The sequence below is a fragment of the Agelaius tricolor genome, unplaced genomic scaffold, assembly GCF_023055355.1.
Source record: "Agelaius tricolor isolate 1412-34295 unplaced genomic scaffold, bAgeTri1.0.p SCAF_27, whole genome shotgun sequence".
Taxonomy (NCBI): Eukaryota; Metazoa; Chordata; class Aves; order Passeriformes; family Icteridae; genus Agelaius; species Agelaius tricolor.
Window position 1 is genome coordinate 6231454 of NW_027269287.1, and position 19932 is coordinate 6251385.

The 19932-nt window shown below is 33.2% G+C and overlaps 1 protein-coding gene across 9 annotated transcripts in view; it reads left to right on the plus strand.

The window, feature by feature from the left end:
* ADGRV1 (adhesion G protein-coupled receptor V1) overlaps positions 1 to 19932 on the plus strand; it is a 288663-nt gene that overhangs the window by 70392 nt on the left and 198339 nt on the right. For all 9 annotated transcript variants that reach the window (XR_011682574.1, XM_071448717.1, XM_071448721.1 and 6 more), the window contains 15 exons: positions 516 to 731; positions 1618 to 1862; positions 2059 to 2240; positions 3005 to 3816; positions 5058 to 5267; positions 9581 to 9711; positions 9954 to 10053; positions 11005 to 11184; positions 12679 to 12842; positions 13380 to 13473; positions 15991 to 16069; positions 16675 to 16813; positions 17351 to 17492; positions 17917 to 18179; positions 19651 to 19826. Coding sequence is in view for 8 of the 9 variants with exons in the window: in XM_071448717.1 (XP_071304818.1) it covers positions 516 to 731; positions 1618 to 1862; positions 2059 to 2240; positions 3005 to 3816; positions 5058 to 5267; positions 9581 to 9711; positions 9954 to 10053; positions 11005 to 11184; positions 12679 to 12842; positions 13380 to 13473; positions 15991 to 16069; positions 16675 to 16813; positions 17351 to 17492; positions 17917 to 18179; positions 19651 to 19826 (3133 nt within the window). In the remaining variant the exon portion in view is untranslated. The remainder of the gene's footprint in view (positions 1 to 515; positions 732 to 1617; positions 1863 to 2058; positions 2241 to 3004; positions 3817 to 5057; positions 5268 to 9580; positions 9712 to 9953; positions 10054 to 11004; positions 11185 to 12678; positions 12843 to 13379; positions 13474 to 15990; positions 16070 to 16674; positions 16814 to 17350; positions 17493 to 17916; positions 18180 to 19650; positions 19827 to 19932) is intronic.

The following is a 19932-nucleotide window of genomic DNA, read 5'->3' on the forward strand; positions in this document are numbered from 1 at the left end:
CTAGTGTATCACAGATATTCCTCTAGACACTTGAGACAAGTTTGCCTAAAATGAAGTCAGCACATAAAAGGTGCGCTTTACTGAAATCTGCTTTGACAAGATGCTTCTGTTTCACTTTTATCTCTTGGAAAGCGGGACAGGAATTATAAATCAGATAGAAACATATTGGTAGTGTGACCTTGTAAACAACAGACAATAATGGACCTTTTGCAACTACCTCTTGGTCCAACAGTTCAGAATCTCTCTCTCTTTTTGGTCAGCTAAGTTTTATTTTGATCCAACCAGACATCTAAAAGGCAACAGGACATAAGTAAATAAATAAAAATAAATAAATAAATAAATAAATAATTGTTTTGGGTCTAAAGATAAAGGAAAAGACGCTATAAAACACAGAGTAATGCATGTATAAGCAAAGAGAAAATGGGTATTTATGATAATGTTCACCACACTGAACCATAAAGCATTGATATTATCTGTGTTTTATTATTTTTGATTTTTTTCATCTACAAATCTAGGTGAGGACTACAGTGTAGCTTCATCAGATGTTGTCTTACTAGAAGGGGAAACAAGTAAAGCTGTGCCAATTTATATAATTAATGATATCAATCCCGAACTTGAGGAGTCATTTTATGTTCAGCTGCTGAACCAAACAACAGGAGGAGCCTTGCTTGGATCTTTGACGAGGGCAGTCATAACTATTGAGGCTTCTGATGACCCATTTGGATCCTTTGGTAAAGGAGTACATATTTTCTTTCTTTCTTCCGTTAACATTTTTTTTTCTGGGGGTTTGTGGGGGAGCTGCAACTTGGCAGCTGAATAAAAACATTCAGAAGTTGAAATGTGGGTATAGAGAGTAAAGGAAAAGATAAGATGAACTGAATTAAAATATGTAATAAAAGGAGTAATGGGGCTTTATTATAACAGAAGCGTTGAGCCTCTTGGAGGCTCTGATTGTTGGCACCAAGCAGTAAAACAAGAGGCAACAGGCAGAAACTGATGCCCAGGAAGTTCACCTGAACATGAGGCAGACCTTCTTTACTGCGAAGGTAGTGGTGCACTGGAACAGGTTGCCCAGAGAGGTTGTGGAATCTCCTTTAGTGGAAACATCTAAGAAATGTCTGGACACATTCCTGTGCTGTGTGCTCTGGGATAACCCTTCTTGAGCAGGGAGCTTGAATTGGATGATCTACAGTGGTCCCTTCCAACATGACCCATTCTGTGATTCTAAAAAACAGCGATTTCTACTTAACATATTCCATGTTAAATAGTTATAATTTATTTCTTTAATAAGTGACATGAAATCTGGTAAAGAGTTTCTTTGCTGGGAATAACTATGAAGTTATATTCTAAGACCTTAGAAATAGTTCATGTTTAGCCACAAACAATAGGTGTATTGGAATAGACTTTTTGGATGAGGGCTTAATTTTCATGCTAATTTTCTGTGCAGATAAAAACATAAGTATTGAAAGTCTGCTTTTAGGTTTAAACATGATTAAAGGGGATTTACCTGTGCAAGTAAATGCAAGCAAGTAAAATAAAACTCTGTACTTCAGAAACGGATATATTTACTTTCAATTTTATTGTTAATGCACTACATTTCCCTATGGTGTATGTCAGTTTTTCAGAATACTGAATTCACTGTGGAGGAGCCTGAATTTGGATCAGTAACCATAAATCTGCCAATAATCCGCAATGCTGGGACACTGGGTAACGTTACTGTTCAGTGGGCTGCTACCATTAATGGGCATCCTGCTGATGAGGACTTGCAAGTTGCCATGGGTAATATTACTTTTGCCCCTGGGGAAGCCATTCAGATGTTGCTGTTGGAAATCCTGGCTGATGATGTTCCAGAAGTAGAAGAAGTAAGTAGAGCAGTTATGTCTCTCTTGAAGAGTATTAGAGTTTTAACTTGTGTAAGAAATGTGTGCAGATCAAAGCAAGAAATGTTATGGCAGGAAGCTGCAACAAGTTAAGATTTTATTTTGCTTGTGATAATTTTTAGAAATGGCAAAAATTATTTAGCTGCATTATTTTTTTCTTCTTCTTTTTCTTTTTGAGATCATCCATATTGAATTAATTCAGGCCTCCAACGGTGGTGCTATCGGATTAGATGGCGTGGCAAATATTGTTATACCTGCCAATGATAATCCTTATGGCACAGTTTTCTTTCATCAATCCTCATATCAAATTCAGGAGCCACTAGAAAGAAATTTACTTGCAAATATATCAGTCAGGAGAAGGTCTGTATAATATTGGCTGATTTTGAATCTCTTTTTTGTTGTTGTTGTTGCTGTTGTTTTGGTTTGGTTTGTTTTTTGTTGAGTATTTTTCTGCAATAATTTTAAATGTCACACCCTTGTATAGGTATTTGCATCAATTTCTTGTTCTGCCAGTTTTTATTTCAGATACATTGATTTTGAACTAGATGTCTGCTTGTTAGAAATGTATATAAAGTACAAATGTAATAAATGTGTAGTGTAAACACAGTGTACACTATGTACTTGAAGTTTTATTTTGCCTATTAAATTGACAAACTATTTAAAGCTGCAAACCTGCCTGTTCCTGTGATGTGAACTGGAGGACAAAATGGATCAAATGTTGTGTGATGGAAGACAAAATGAAAAGCAGAACAGGTCTTTCATGTGAATATGGTATCCTGAGGATGCCTCAGAGGAATGATAACAATGCTAGACAACAAAGGTTTTTTCTTCCTTGACAGTCCTAGGAAGACTAAGTTAACTCCAGAAACAAATGTTTGCAAACATGCATGCTTAATAGACTGCTACCCAAGCTATAAACACTAAAACTTGCTCTCCAAAAAACCCAGCTACTCACTTGGTAGTACTAGCTTCAAGGGAAGTCGCTTTAATTAGCTATTTGTAACTTTTCAGCAATTCAGAAGTCATTAGTTGATTTTAGTAATTTTATTCTTAACCCAGTAACATACAAAATATTAGACATGCTTCATCAGCTAACATAATATTTTTATTTTAATGTCTTTTAGTGGGGGAAGGTTTGGTCAACTGCAAATATTTTACAGCACTTCTGAGACTGACATTGTAGCTCTTGCCATTGAGCAAGGTGAGGATATACTGGCCTATTACAAGTCTCCTGTACAAGGAATTCCTGACCAGCCATCCAAGACCAGAGTGAATGTGTCAGCAGCAAGTGACCCACTGTATGCCTGTGCAACTCAGTGCCTAAAAGAACAAGCGTGTTCAGCCTTTACATTTTCCAGTGCCTTTGAGATTCCTCTCTGCCTCTGGCTGACAACAGAGATCGGGCCATTAACTAACATGTCAGGATTATGGACCTACAGGAAAAACATCAGCAGTACATCCATTCTGTTTAGCACACAAGCCATTGCTGGTAGTGATTACGAATCTATCACAGGACAGTGGGCGACCATGCAGGAAGGAGAAGAGTTTGCAAATCTCACAGTTACCATATTCCCTGACAGCCTGCCAGAACTGGATGAAAAATTCACTGTATCCCTGTTGAAAGTTGAACTATTTAACATCTCAGCCAACTTAAAAAATCAACCAACTATTGGACAGCCAAATACTTCCACAGTTACTATAATGATGAATGGGGATGCCTTTGGAGTATTTAAGATCTATAGTGTAAGTCCCAATGCAACAGAGAAAGGTCTATATATTGAAGTAGAAGAATGTCCTCAGGCCAGCGTGCAGCTTATGATAGACAGGACAGAAGGCAGCCTGGGACAGGTGGCAGTGGAATGGCGTGTTGTTGGTGGAACTGCTACCCCAAACTTGGATTTTGTGGGTGTTGGTGAGATTCTGGTGTTTGCTGAAGGTAAGGCTAGGTTCAGCATTAACTTCTCTTGTCTAAAATTAAAGAAAACACAAAACAAACACACAACGACCACGAAGACTAAAAAAAAAAAAGGATGAAAAGTACAAATATTTAAGTATTTTTTTAAATTTTTTAAAGAAATATTGCAGTATGCATTATAAAGATAACATTTTTACTAAATAAATAAGGAATAATATTGCTGAAATAGGTGTTGTATCAAAAATTATGAAAATGCAAATCAGACCTAAGTGATCTTTTGTTCTTATCTTCTCAATACAATACTATTTTTTGATGAGATATCTTTTTAGATTCTGAGATTGTATTGATTTCGTAACATAACAGGATAGTTAAAAAATTGCAAATAAGAAACGTCTGTGTCAGGCATTATTTAAGCACTGTGCAACATGACGGATGTATTTTCTATTTTCAAAGTCTGAGATAACCAAGAAATTGTTTTGAAAACAATCTATGGGAGTGTATTTAAGATTTGAGTGTTCATTTAGTTTGCTAAATAATCTGAACTTAAATGAAGGGTTGCCAGGAGTGATTTGGAAACTGACATGTAATTATATTAGTGTTAATAAGTTTACTAAATCTATTTTCAAAATACTTTGAAAGGCAGTATAACAAAAAAAATGTAAGGGGTAAATTGATAATTAGTACAAGTTAGGAACATACAATGACCAATAGGATTCTGTTGCAAATTGTAATGTATTATAGAGACTGGTAATTGATTGTGTTTGCTGCTTACATTGTCATTCTTTGATATTCCAGAAGACATATAACTTATACAATGACAGGCCACTTTAATGCATTTCCTGGTCCAGTAAATATATAGTCAAATTTCATGTACATATGTCTGTATGTGACATCAGAAAAATGTATTCACTTGGTAATTTTTTTACAAGAATTATATTCCCCTTTTCTAATTAAAATTTGAAAGCCAGGGAATTTAGAAAGCAAATAAGAATTCTAGGCATTCAGAAATTATGCAGATATTGTTAATTTCTACAGAGTATATTTAATAATTTTTAAATTATATTGCCTAGTGTAACATTTCATTAGTAACTGAATAAATTTTCATAACGACATTCACTAACTTCTGGAAGGTAAATAAATAAAGATTCTTCATGTCTTTTTTAATATTAGTTAAGTATTTACTACTAGAGTGGATGCTTGTATCTTTTTAAAGGTGATTTTCATGTGAACATATAAATATGTGTATGTTCTTCTACTTTTAGGTGAAACAAAAAAGATGGTCACACTGACCATTTTAGATGATCCAGAGCCAGAGGACAAGGAAAGCATCATAATCAGCCTGGTGCATACTGAGGGAGGGAGTAGGATTCTGCCCAGTTTCAGCACTGTCACAGTGGTTATCCTGGCAAATGACAATGTGGCAGGAATCATTAGCTTCCAGACAGCTGGAAGGTCTGTTATTGGTCATGAAGGTGGGTTCTGTGTGTGACCACAACCATTTTGATTAACATCAGCTTCCATTTCTGTGCTTTCTGTTGATAACCATTATGTGATTGTATCACTGTTCAGAGAATGCCAGCAAACAGAGAATAACCACATACTTAGCACACAGTTCTTTGGATTTTTAATTCTTGCAAACATAGATAGTACTTAAATGAAATCTATGGAAAAGATGAATAGACTATTTCCAAACCCATATTTCACCATTTGTTCTTTCCCTTCCTTTTTCTGAAGATTATGCCTTGCTTCTATTGGCATTGCATTTCTAACTCCTTTTAGCATTTCTCATTCATTTATACCATGTTCCAGAACTATATATAAACCCCCTTATACATAACAATTGCTAATCTTAAGCAAATATTATATATCTCTGGCTTAAAATTAGCTTTTAATTATCTAGAAGATATTCCCACAGAAATAAAATAGGAAAAAATCTTCCATCTTTCTAAAGTTTCTCTTTGCATTTTTATAGCAGCTCATTTTAGGAGTGTGATAATCTTGATGTTATCACTCAGTCATGACTTTTGACACTGATAATAGTCAGATATCTAGTGTCTATCAGTGTTTTAAGAGAACATACCTAGAGTTGGTACAGTTCTGCATAGGACAGTAATAATAATAATAATGTGACTGCTCTTGTTATCCCTTGCTGGCATATCAGTGTATTGCAATCTCAAATTTTTATGATGTGTAAACTGATGGGTAGAGAAAACTAACAGAAATTTGTTGTCCAAGAATGTATGCACTGAATTTTTTGTTGGAAAAAATAGTCTACCTCAAAAGGACATGGTCTGTTTTTTTCCTATAAAGAAAGGACACCATAAGCTTTTGGGTTTTGTTTAGATACAGTTTGTGTTAATTCTATTGTGCCCAGTTTCCAACCTTTATTACTCCACATTAGTGGTTCTGATCTGCCTGACAAGCCAGCTACATTCTCGCAGTCTAAGAACAGCTGTTAATGAGCCCAGGGAATTAATTCAAACCATCTCATTCCCCAAAGTTATGAAAATGTTATACACTTTCCACTGGTTAAATATTTGTCATAGCATGCTGAAGCTGAATGATTTTATCTGGAGCTGAAATACTCTGCTATGTATAGTATGTATATAGTGCTATAACTGATTGCAATTCCTTTAGCTTGTGAAAAACAATGCATTGCACTGCATTATAGCAAGAAAAAACAGACAAACTAGTTCACTTTGATTAAAAAAAGGAATGAGCTAAGGCCTTCATATGATTTCAGTGTTTTTACTTCATTTTCATTATCAAGTTTTTTCTTATGAAAACATCAAGCATAAATCAAAATAGTGTTATCTTTTATATTTATTATATTATTGAACAGTTTCTGTTAAGCAACTCAGTCTTTTTTTCAAGCTGTTCATATTATTTATCCCTGTGGGGAGGAAAGATTTGAAAAACTGAAGATTGGTGAGGAAAGAAAAATAATTTCATTTTAGAATTGTTTTTACTTAAAGACCAACCCTACAGATGGGAGATACGTAGAAAATACTCAGTGTGAGAAAATTCAGGTATTTGTGTTCACTCTGGATTGTTGGCTGTCAACTGAAAAGAAATGGATTATTCTCACAGAAGATAACAGGATGTTGTTAAAGTCTTAAAAGCCTTTCCCATAGACTTGGACCTCTCTGTAAGCGGGGAAGGGAGTTAAGAGGAGTGGTGAACCACAGCCTGGTGAGGGATTTGTGCATTGTCAGGCCTTTTGATATGTAATACAGTGCTCAGGCCTGGGTACTTTTTGCCCTGGTAATATAAGATAAGTTTAGCAGTATTGGTGTCTCTGTTTTGAAAGTTACGTAATGGAATAAATCTTTTCTTCACACTTCAATGGTGGATCATGGCTGTCTTGGTGTTACCTGCATATATTCAGTTCACACAATCACCATATTGAGGGCAGTGGCAGCATTTAAGTACAGGCAGAACAGGCGACATTTGTATGGCTGTGACTCAATTGGATGAAAACACACTGCAATAGCTTAAAATAAGGAACAAGAGAATTGATTAGGTCCTCTTCTCCTTGATAAAGGCAGAAATCTAAGGAAAAATTTAAAATTGTAAAATATTAAAAAAAAAAACCCTAAGACAAAATAGGGAAATAACCTAATAATACTTTCAATCATCAGAGATAAATTTGTATTTATGTTAGTATTTCTAACTGGATAGGAATAACAAAGATTTTGGTAAAGCTGGCTGAGCTTTGCATGAGTCAGTAGCTAAGTACTGGAGAGTCTTTAATTGAGACAAATTGTACTTTGGGTTTCTTCTTGGTGCTTGGATTACAGTGTATCAAGGTTCTGTACCTTGAAGTATTTTACAGTCATCAGTGAAAATTTGTTGTATTACATAATGTTACACTGAAATGACCTTTGTATATATCGTATGTTCTGTGATGATACTAAAGTAATTATTTTCTGTCAAATAGGTATTTGTATATAATGGATGCGCAAAATTCTCAAATAGGATAAACAGATTTCAGGGCAGTGTTAAATGATATGAAAAATTAGCCTTAGGGGAACCGGTAAATTGTCAGTCTGTCCTCAGATATCTGACTGTAGAAGCAGAATTCTTGTGATGTCAATAAATTTTGAATTCCTTTGTTCTCTTAGAACTAGTGTTAGACAACTTAAAATAAGGTTTAAATGAAGTTTGAAATAATGAGACTGATAACATACTGATGCTATATATTGGAAAATTGGCATATAGAATTTTTATTTTACTTCTTTGCAATTTTATTTTTCAGTTTCTTAAGGTCTTTTGAAGTTTGTTGTTCATATCTATCTCATTCATAGCCAATATATTGGCATCTCTCAAATATTTCCTTACCAAACAGAGAACATGTCCAGAAAGTGATCAATTTTTTTCTGCCTCTTTTAGATATACAATACTGTCCTGCAGTATAATAATTTGGTGTTCTTTGAGTTACACTATCTGTGAGAGTAGCTATGCTGCTCAATTCTGTATGCCATGGACTGAGAACATAACCTAACACCACATCTTCTCTTTCCCTTTCACAGATGAATCTCAATGTTTCTCAATAGGGTATAGCTTTTAAGTGTGTACATAACACAAACTAAAAGATGGAATTATTCCTAGTTCTGCAACAGCAAAAAAAAATCATATCAATTTATTGCAATACTAAGAAAACAATTTTCAGTCAATTGAGGATGGACCTAAGCTTACATGATTATTTCCAAGCTCCTCAATATTGCATGTCCTTGAAAACGAATTCCACACTTATATACTGGCAAACTTCCATCCTGTGAACTGGGAAAATGCTGTTGTCATACAGATGCAATACACTTATGTATTATAAATAAAAGTCTCTCCTCTAAGGGAAATATATTGCATATTGCATAATTTTAGTAATGTCACCTGCTGATCAATTTCATATTTATATAATATGTGATTTTACATGCACATATTTAAAATATTTAATTTTATGCCAAATATTTATTTTGTATAAATGTATATAGATATTTCATACTTTATGATAATATAAATTTTCTTAATTTTTCAAAACTTTTTGAAGAGTTCACTCTCTAAGTGACCATTGAAATATTATAAATGTGTAAAAAATACCATAATTACTTCTTAGTGATGCTTGTTTTCATTTGATACTTATTATTTATGAAATTATAATAAATTATTAAAATAATTTTAAAATTAGCAAACATTAATGTTTTGCTTCTAAATACTGCCCTTTTAAAATTATTAATTGTTTTTTTTTTCTGGATGTTTTCTAACATCCAGAAACTGGTAACATTTGTAAATTCTAACTCACATAAATGGAACTTCCGGGTAGCTGCAAGCATTTTTACACATGCATTATTTGAAGTCACAAGACACTACTACACAAGATATTAGGAACATGTCTATTCCTTGCCACTTAGCTGCTGTAGAAAACTGTGTTAAAGCTGTGTGTAGGGCATTTATTCCATGTGTAGTTCACAAACAGATACTGCTCTTCTTTTGTCCATGTTTTGATAGCAGTTATGCATATGTACCAGGTTTTTTATATTTTGATAGTTCTTTCTGAGAATGAACTAAATTCATAAAAACCTATGAGGAAAGAGTTCAGATTTGTGAGGGTTTTGTTTCACTTAAAAAAAAAAAAGTAGTACATAACTACTGGGAAGCTCACTATTAAAAATATTAAGGTTTTACATAAAAAATAGTTTAACTGTGATTAATTTTTTTGTTTTCATTTTAATAGTTGAATTGTAGAAGAAGAAATCCCAAAATATTGCATTTTGTCATTTGTTCCTAGGAGAACAACTGCAATTCCATGTTGTAAGAACTGCCCCAGGACTGGGAAATGTTACTGTTGAGTGGAAGATAGTTGGACATAACATAGAACAAAATTTTGAATACTGTTCTGGAATTCTCTTTTTTCCTGAGGTGAGTCCATAAGAAAATCTAATGGCTAAAAGAGAATATTGTAATTTGAAGTGAGCTGACAAAACAAGTATGCTTTTAAAGCAGTCTTCCTTGTTTTGATATGATTAAACAGCCGGGAGTTTATCGTTTTCAGTATTTAACTTGGCATTTCTTAAAGGTATTGCTCAAAATGCATATGATAGAGTGATATTACTTGTACTCTGTACACTAATGACTAATCAGTTTATCAATAACATTTATAGGGAATATTGAATACAACATTATATGTCCACTTGCTGGATGACCGTATTCCGGAAGAAAAAGAAGAATACCAGATCATCCTATACAACATCAAAACAGAAGGTAATGCAGAAGTACAGACCGCTATATCTGCTGTATCTAAAATTGCCATTTAGTAGTGTAATAACTTTGTGTTTATTAAACCATTTTGGAAGTGTAGGACTATGAATATTGAAAATGTTGCAAGCTATGCAAAATTTGTTCATGTTTTATTGAAACAGGCTTGATTCTTCTTGTGTATTAATGTATACATATGCTACAGATGTCATAAAATAAATGGATATTTTTAATCTTTTTAAACAATCTTCAAGCTGTCTTCTGATCTGTCTCTGAATTAGAGGAGGTCAGAATATTTTACTCTTTCATTGAAATTATAATGAGAAAAGAAGCATGAAACCACATCCATTCTGAAATATCCTTTGTTAAACTGGAATAAGTGTGTAAACACCAAACTAACTTGACATGGATGGTGTTGCTGATAGGTGCCTTGCCAACTTACCTTAATATTTTGTTTACTCTTGTAATCCTTCAGTATAAGTATCAATTCATACAGTTATTCATCAAGGCAACACTTACAGTAATTTCTTGATAGAATGATTGAGAAATTGAATACAATTTTAACTTAATAAATGAATTATGATGGAATTTAGGAATTATAATGAATTCCTAAAAAATTTTTCTCTTTCCTTTTACAACAGAAGTAGTTTAGGGAAGTCCACTGTTTCTTCAGATTTCTCATTTCTTAATACAGTCTTGAACTCTATACTTTTTATGTATACAATTTTTGTTGTGATTGAATGTTCCTGTGCTTGTTAAAGAATGCAATTACATATAAGAATTAAGAATGCAATTACATTCCACACAATCCATAAAATTCATTGAGCATATAATGTGTTTGGTTTGATTTAATTTGCAGTGTTACTGACTGTCATTTGTAAATAAAAATAGTAGTAATGTAAGACAAAACTTGATTTACCTAAGACAACTAACTGTAGTCCATTGATTCTTTTGCAGGTGTTTCTCCTTCTGGTGCTGCTGTTTTGGATAGTCAAGGATATGAAGCTGTTCTGACAGTAGAAGCTAGTGATGAACCACATGGAATACTAAATTTTGCTTCTCCATCCAGGGTGGTTTTACTTCCAGAGGAAAACAAAACAGTTCAACTTTTTATTAACAGAGAATTTGGATCTCTAGGTTTGTATAACATCTCCAAGAGAAATTATATTTTGTTTTCAAAATCATTAGACATATGAAAGCCATGACAGAGAGGCTAGAAATTCTGGAAAACCTTGGATACAACTGTGTTTTCAGAACTTCTGGGCTCTTTACTGCCGGCTTGAAAACTAAGTTTTAGTTAAAACTGAAGCCATAAACTTTAATTCCACAGCAAGGGAAGTCTGGGAGCTGTGCCATAGCTAGTTGGTTGTTAGGGTTGTATTTTTATGTCCAGCAAATCTGTGTTGAATTGTCTGTCCAGAAGAAATAAAAAAAACATGAGAAAAGGAGCTTGTATGGAATTATCATTCCTACAACATCTCCTCTATAAACTTCCAGAATCTGACAGCTTAGGAAAAAATTGCACTGTCACCTCTGAGTTCAATTTATGCCTCTCCTAAGAATTCTGTATTTCTTTTTACTTCAATTTTCCTTTTAAAATCAAATTAAGTGGTACTAACTTCAATAATGCAATGTGTGCCTAAATTTATTTTTTGGTTTTTTTCCTGAATATTTTGACTTCCATTGAGAGATAGCATACATAATCATTTTCTATTCACATTTTAGGCTATATTTAGACCTCTGTTAAAATCTCTCTTATTTTTGTTTTCTTTGTTTTGAGGTGAAGTGATCAGTTGAAACAAACATTCAAGATCTGGGCACACTACAGATTTGCAGAGGAATTTAAATATCATTTCTTTTTTTCCCATTTCTTTTATAATGTCAATCAGTATGTAAATTACCTTTCAAATGCTACTTAAGAAAATATTAATAAATTCTAATTTTCCATTGTAAATGTAAAATCTCTCAATTGAACTCCATATTTATTTATTAAAATGAAGATTCTATTATATCTTATGTTTTATTTCATACAGACTAACTTTGAATTTCATTTTTCATTTTATCTCCAGGATCACTCTCTTTAAATTTGCAACTTGACTTACTGTGGCAGATTCGTGAGATGTGGCTTTGTAATAATTAAAAAAAAAGTCTAGCTTTCCCTCTAGTAAAATTAATCAATGTGTCCTGTAATTTTTATTCTCCATAAATATCTTTGTCAGTCTATTTGGGAAGGAAACTAAATTCAGAACTCTCCTTAGAGCCTTTCTTAGACATCAGTCGTTCCTGAAACACTCTACTTCCCTTGACACCAAACCTGGTATTAATAATACATTAGATGTCCCACATCTAATACATTAGATGTAATGTAATATTTGCAGTTCACAGCACCTCAAATAGATGAATACATTGGGTCCTAATGCCTTCTGAGTCCTGTAATCTAAGACAAATTATTAAAGGTTGGACTGAAAGAAATAAGTCCCATTGGTTTCAGATTAGTATTTTAATCCCCTGGTTTGTAGTTAGGCTTTCCATTTCTTCAATGAGCATTTGGTCTATTTTCTTTGTCTATTCTAGTGAACATTTCATAAGAATTGAAAAAAAGTGGGGATTTTTTTGTCACGTTTTAAACAGGTGCTATCAATGTTACATATGCCACAGTTCCAGGATTGGTCTCCTTAAGTAATCAGACAGAGGGGACCTTGGCTGAACCAGGAGCTGATTATGTAGCTGTTTCTGACTCAGTGGTTTTGAAAGAAGGAGAAACATCAGCTGCCATAAATGTTACTATTCTAGAGGTAAATTCTATATCCTTTCACTCTATACTTATTGGTATGACAATTGAAAAGGAATATTTTGGAACCTGAATCTTGTATGCTGTATTATTTGAAGCTATTGATTTTATGGTAATTTAGAAAGACTGCTTTGTTCTTTAATGATAAAATCACAGAAGGACAGATAATAACAGAAGAGTGCTACTTATAGTTAAGTGAAATTTAACTCTCTCATAATGACTTTATTTTCTGATATTCAGATCAGTGTCATTCATTTCTTGCTACTGGCTCTTATTTTATCAGTAATTGCCATTTGTGCCTGCAGAATGGAGCAGATATCTATTCATATCTAGTTCAGTGTCACCACAGTATTTTCCATTAAATGTAATGTTTTACTTCATAATTTACATTTTATGTAAAAATGTTCCAGGAAATTGGAAACATAAATTAATTCTAATTTGCTATAAGGTTAGAGACTTCTAGTGTGTTATTTTTTGACAAATTCTGTGATTGTTTCTTAAAGAAAATGAAAAGAGAATATACTGGATTTGTGTTTTGTAGGATGATGTACCAGAAGTACAAGAATTCTTCTTGGTTAATTTAACTTCAGTGGAACTTATCATGAACCATTCAACTTCCTCCCCACCTAGGCTGGGTAAAACAACTTACAAATCATTATGATTAATTTTATTTTTATATCTGTTGAATGCACATTATATTACTCTGGCATATCATTCTTCCACTTGCCACTTCCCAAATAAGCCAAAATGAGACAAGGTATTCTGCAAGAAACATTGTAGAACATCAAACATAGTCATTATTACACTATTTTTTAAAGCCCTGTAAAAATTATAAGACAATTTTCACAGAGGAGTTATTTAGTAATTACTAGTTAGAGAACACAGTTATCTCAAAAGTTGTGTTGGCACTGTGTTAATGTGATTTTAATTTCTGTAAATGACAGAAACAAATATGTACAAAGAATTCCTTCAAGTTCCTTTACTCACTGTTTCAAAAGTATCTTTTTATTACTTTTTATCAGATTTACTTTTAGGAGTCATGATCTACTGTGTTCCTACTCTTCCACAGAACTTCATTAATTGCTTGCTTATTGAGTTCCTCATTCTGCTGCCTAACTCAGTAGCACAGCTGCCATTGGCTTTAAAGACAGTTGGGTTATCCTGTGACACCAGTAACTAATTATGCTGATTATTTCTAACATCTTCTATGACTTTTTCCCTTTCTTTGCATGCGTATTGAAGTGACAGAATTAATTCGTTACAGACTGAAAGGTAACTTGCAAGACTGATTGCTGCTGTATAGACTGAGCTCTGATTGTTGAGTCTAAAATTTAAAACACAGAAAGAGTAACATAAAAGTATGAAGGATTTCCTGATTTAAATTGTTCTGAGCGACATATAATCTTACCTTCTGCCATAAGTGGTTAGCAGTCTGAGTATGACCATTTGACTCTGATGTACTTATGATGATCAGATAATATGAGGCAAAATTTTGTCCTCATTTTAAAATGTCACAATTACTTCTGTTATCAGACTATTTTCTAATCTTGTTTTCCCTTTTTGTGTATTTTCTTTGTTATGATTGAGAATTCAAATCCTTGTTGATTCAGTGCATTTTTTTAGGATTTAGCAATCCTGTTCTCCGTAGAAAACCTTTGATATAATTCTAGGTGTCTAATATCAAAAGTGATGGGTGTCCTGCACATGATACTTAAGTGACCTTTATTTCTGATCTGAGACTTTCTGGATATGGAGCAGAAGCAGGAAACATAAAGGACAGTTCTGTGTTCTTCATGCTGCTCTCACTCCATTCCATCATCTAGCACAGGTGGAAGAAAAGGCCCAACTCTAATACAAAAGTGCAAGGAATTAAGAAAAGGGAAAATGTTCAAAACTTGAAAATGATGAAAGAAAAATGAATAAACTTAATGGATAGAAGAAAGAATTAAGATAGGGTAAAATGGCAGGAGGTCATCAGGAGAGAGGAGAGATGCCAGATGTGAAATTAGAGGTCTGATGTTGAAAGTGAAGTATTATAGGTCTTGAGTGAGTTGATCAGACTATGACATGATGAGGGAAAACACCAGTTAGGAATCTGAAGGGTCTATATGCACTGTAATCCCTATGAATTTCTAAACCTTTCTGCTATCTGTATAGAGGTGTTGCAGCTGCTATTCATGTTTGTCATTGTCTCATAGTGTTAGATTTGGATTCAAGGCAGTGATCATTTACTTTTATTAAGTTTTATCTGATTTAATAGAAATCTCTCAGATGGATCTAAAAATAGTATATTTACTACAGATTTAGTGGAGTCAATTTGTTTTGTAGGAATTGTCAATCTTAATTTCTTTTTAATTTTTATTAACATTTAATTGAAGTAAATTGAGATATTCATGTGATGCTGTTTAAACAAAATAAGGCATTATTTTCTCAGAAGAATCAAGTTCTGACTGTCAAGTTCTGGTCTGTGAAATTAGTGGAAATTGCCAGCATTAATCTATTATTCAGTATTTTCACAGGGCAATACATGCAATAATCTTGCAAAGTTATTATGAATAAACATGTGTTTTTATATGGTAATAGAATCTTACAATACATTAACTAAAAGGAAATTAATAATTCTTTTTTATAGCAAAATCTGTGGTGTGTGCCATTAAGATTTGTTATCAGCCACTAAAATATTATTATGAGATGATATACTGGATCATTTATTATTCTTTTTTACTCATTTTTCCTCCAATATTCAGAATGGCACTGTATGCAAAACATTAAATATCATCATAAGAAAAACACACAATGAATTAAGACTTGATGAAAATCTTGCTTTTGTAATTTTCTACTTTTTCCATGCCATGAGTTTTCTTCAATTTTTTTTCTTTTTTTTTTTTTTTCTTCATATATTGAACAAAATGGTGGTAATTGAAGGCCCTGTGTTGCAGTTCTAATAGTAAGCTACTAAGGACAGATTTTCTTGAAGCCTTTCCAAGTATCCTGTTCACTGCCTTTTCTCCTCTACATTTTGGAAATGGAAAATTATTTTTTTCTTCTACAAAATAAGTAAAGATATAAAGAAAAGCTTTCTGTTATTCTTGAAAATAATGAAAATTAACTCTGTGGTTCTTACATACTTGTCTTTCTGTTTTCCCTTTTAGATGTAGAAGGTTTAGCTTCTCAAATTATTATTGATGCTAATGATGGAGTAAGCGGAGTAGTTGAATGGGAAAATACCAAGTAAGTCTTGTCACCTTGAAGAACTCCCTATGGGAGTTAATGATTAGTGTTGCCCAACTATTTTCATTTTCTGTTAACAGTGAGACCTCCTATTAACGTTAGGAAAAGATCTTTGAGCTGACTACATATTATTCAGTTCAGTGGGACTGAATAGATAGTGCCCACAAAAAGATAATGCCCACACAAGAAACCCAACATTTGCAGCATGTTTACTCAGAAATCTCATGCTACCATGTATTTATTTTCACTATTGTCCCTTGGTATTGTGGACTTCCATCACTCCCTCAAGTCTCCATCCAGTGCCCCAGCCTCTGCATCCGTGTAAGCACGCACATTGACATCTCCCAGATCTTTTTCGCTGATTTCCAGGAGCTAGGAAAAGGCATCCATGCTCATAGACAGGCTTAACCTAGTTCAAGTCCATTTTGATAGGAAAAAAAAGGTATAATGGTTTCATTAGACAAGTGGCTTTGCTGAAACAGGCACTTTTTCTTAAAAGGTAGAGGGGATGATTTTAAGTGAAAATATAAAAATTATCTATCTACCATCTTATTAAAAGAGCATGCTCAGTGAGCACTGAGAATTTGTCTTGGTTTTTGTTTTAGTTTTGCAGTTAATGAAACTCATGGGAATCTGACCATAATGGCATACCGAAACAAAGGATCTTATGGAAATGTGTCTGTGTTTTTTTATGCCCAAAATTTGGAGGCACAACTGGGTTTGGATTTTAATGTGATTTCAAGGGTAAGAAGCAAATTTTAACTCTAGTAGTTTTTGTTTCTTCAACTTCTTGAAAAGAACATAATCTTATTTATTCTGCAGAATGGTCACTAGTACAGCTATATTTCTCAACTTCTTTCAGTTGCTCTGATCATCTGAATAGAGATAGATTTAGTCATCTTATTTTACTCTTTCTTTCTTTTTTAGTACTAAAGCATTTTTAAATATAAGACACATTTTAAACTTTGAAACATCTATTTCATATGCAATTTGCTTAGAAAGAGAATATAAGATATCATGTAAGTTTTAATATTTTTTGCAAAACAACTTTCAAAGTGAATTGCTCTTGTTTGTCCTCACTCTATGATGTGCTAAACTATTTAACTGTTTTGCTTCTTTTTCAGTCAATTTATAAAATTATTATAAAAATTGACATAGAAATTACTCTTCTTGCCTCTTCTTTCCTCCTTATTTAAGGCAATTCTGCTTAACCTTAGTTTAAAATTTCTGTGTGCATTATCAGCTAATGAATATTCAATGCTTTCTGTGTTTCAATGCTAGACTCTTTTTTTTGCTGATGGAGAAAGGAATAAATCTGTTGTTGTTGTGATTTGCGATGATGATATTCCTGAAGGTGTTGAGAAGTTCCAGTTAATTCTAACAAATCCCTCATTTGGCCTGGAATTAGGGGAAAACACAACAGGTAAAACTTAGTTTTGATGTTCTCATTCTTCAGAATTGTATCTCTTTAATTTCATTCTTCTGAATAATCATGTTTTAGAAAGTTTTAGGAGTACCAGTGTACTCCTATGGTAAATTATTAATCTCATTTGGAAATTCTTAAACATCACTGTGAAAATTGTAAAACTAACAAAATAATATGTAAAATAAGGAATCAGAAAATGCAAAAACTGGATGTTTTAATAAGAGAGCCTAGATTCTTCCTTTCTAGAAATCTTCCTAGATAAAGCAAAATACTTACATATTCTGCTAAGTAGTATCAGGACATAAAAGCAATATAATTATATTAAAGAAAGAGTAGATTTGTGTATATATTTATTTATTTGTGTACAATTATATTTTATTATTTTAATTAAAACATATTTCTATTATTTATTTTTCAACAGCCACAATTACTATATTTGCCAATGATGATGGACATGGAATTTTGTCATTCAATAACAGTGATCACTTCTTCCTAAGAGAGCAAACAGCTCTCCATCTGATGGAAAGTGTTGCAGTATTAAATATTATTAGAGAACCTCCTCAGGGAATATTTGGAACAGTGTCTGTTCAGTATCTTGTAAGTGAAATTAATTCTTCAGAGCCATCAGTGGATTTGGCCCCTTCTCAAGGATACATTGTGCTGGAAGAGGGAGTCAGATTTAAGGTAATATGGTAGTTATAACACAAAAAGTGAAGAAGGCTTTTTAAAAAATTATTTGAAACATTTCAGCAATGTTTGTGGTTTTTCATGTATTAATTTTTTTCTTATGTTTTCCTTAATTCTCTGAATAAACTGAGCTAGTGGGAGTGCAGAAAAATTAAATATGCTTTTCTCTAGATATTTCTCTCTCTGTAATAGTTCAGATAAACTGAAAACAATATAATGGGTATATAGTATGATGTGTGTATAGGACCATTTATTCATATGTGTTTAGCATGTAACTGAAAGATAAACTTTGACATGCAGTCATAATTTTGTACTGTAAATAATCACAGTGGAATTAAAAATACTATTCCTTTATGTGGCCTGAACTGAAAAGAGTATGCTGCAGCAGAGGCAAAAGGTGAATAGCTTTCAGAGTTTTAGAAATTTAAAATTACTTATTTTTCTGGCAGTATTAATCCCACTTCTTCTAAACTGTCCCCACAAGAATTTCAGCTAGAAAATGCGCTATCTTCAGTGTGTCAATAACAGGTTAGTACATTATATTTAGGGGAGTAGGATCTGAAACAAATCTTTCTGAAAACACTGGTTTTCAGTTTCTGAACCTAAAATGCATTTGACAACTCAGTGATGGCCAGTTTAGCAGATCTGTGAGAAGTAGGGGGGTTAAGATTTCTCAATAGAGTCTTTAAATATGGTTTATTGAAGAAGTAAATAGAGATCTAAAATGTTGTAAGCTCTATTTTAATTCCAGACCTGTTATTACTAAATAATTTTTTTAAGGCAAAGCTACGTGTACTACTGTAACTTTCACCTCTTTGGGTAATTGGGAAGATGACAGTGAAAACATCTATTTCTTTCTAGAGAGTTCTCTGCTGATTTGAGACCCCCTTGAGACAATCCTATTCTTATCCACCATGGTGCAGTAGAGGGAACAAAACACCAAGAAGAGAGTATTTCAAATATTTCTCTGTTGCCTTTTTTTCCTTCTTTATCCCCAGGTAGTTACCAGAAATGTAACTACCCTGTTGCCCATGAGATAGTTCAGTTGACAACTAAAGTAAAGTAAACCTACCTTGATTGAGCTGTGATCAGGTAGCTGTACGGGGACTATGTTATCAAGGAATGTGTAGAATAAGTACAAAACAAAAGTAAGAAAAAAGGATCAAAACCTGTTACACTTCAGAGTATCTTATTATAAGAGTAAAGAGGAGAAGGGGAAAAATAAAAAGAACGTGGATATGCTCGTGCTAATGTTGCACTAATGGAAGTCAGCAGGGGGATTACTTTTGAACCCCAGCCTGAACTATCCAGGCCTTATTCCTGCCTTCTCCAGTTCACGAACTGCTGTGGTACTGCCCTGCACTCCAGAGCTGTACAGAGAAAGAACAAAAACAGCAGCATGGCTTGAATAACATTATCATTATTAGCTGTCAAGTCTCAGCAGCTTTCTATGCTTGTTTCTTGTCAGACACTGCATATTTCTGCAATCCTGGATGAAGAACCAGAATTGGATGAGCACTTTATTGTCACCTTGTTCAATCCAACTGGAGGAGCCAGACTAGGCACCAGAGTGCAAACTATGATTACAATATTACAGAACCAGGCTCCACTGGGGCTTTTCAGCATCTACCCAGTTACAAATAGGTACTGAACCCTGATTCAATTAAAAGGAAGTTTTTTTTCATATTCATAGAGATAGTTTCCCTTTAATAAAAAAATTAGGAATCCAGTTTTAAACTTTCTGATTTTA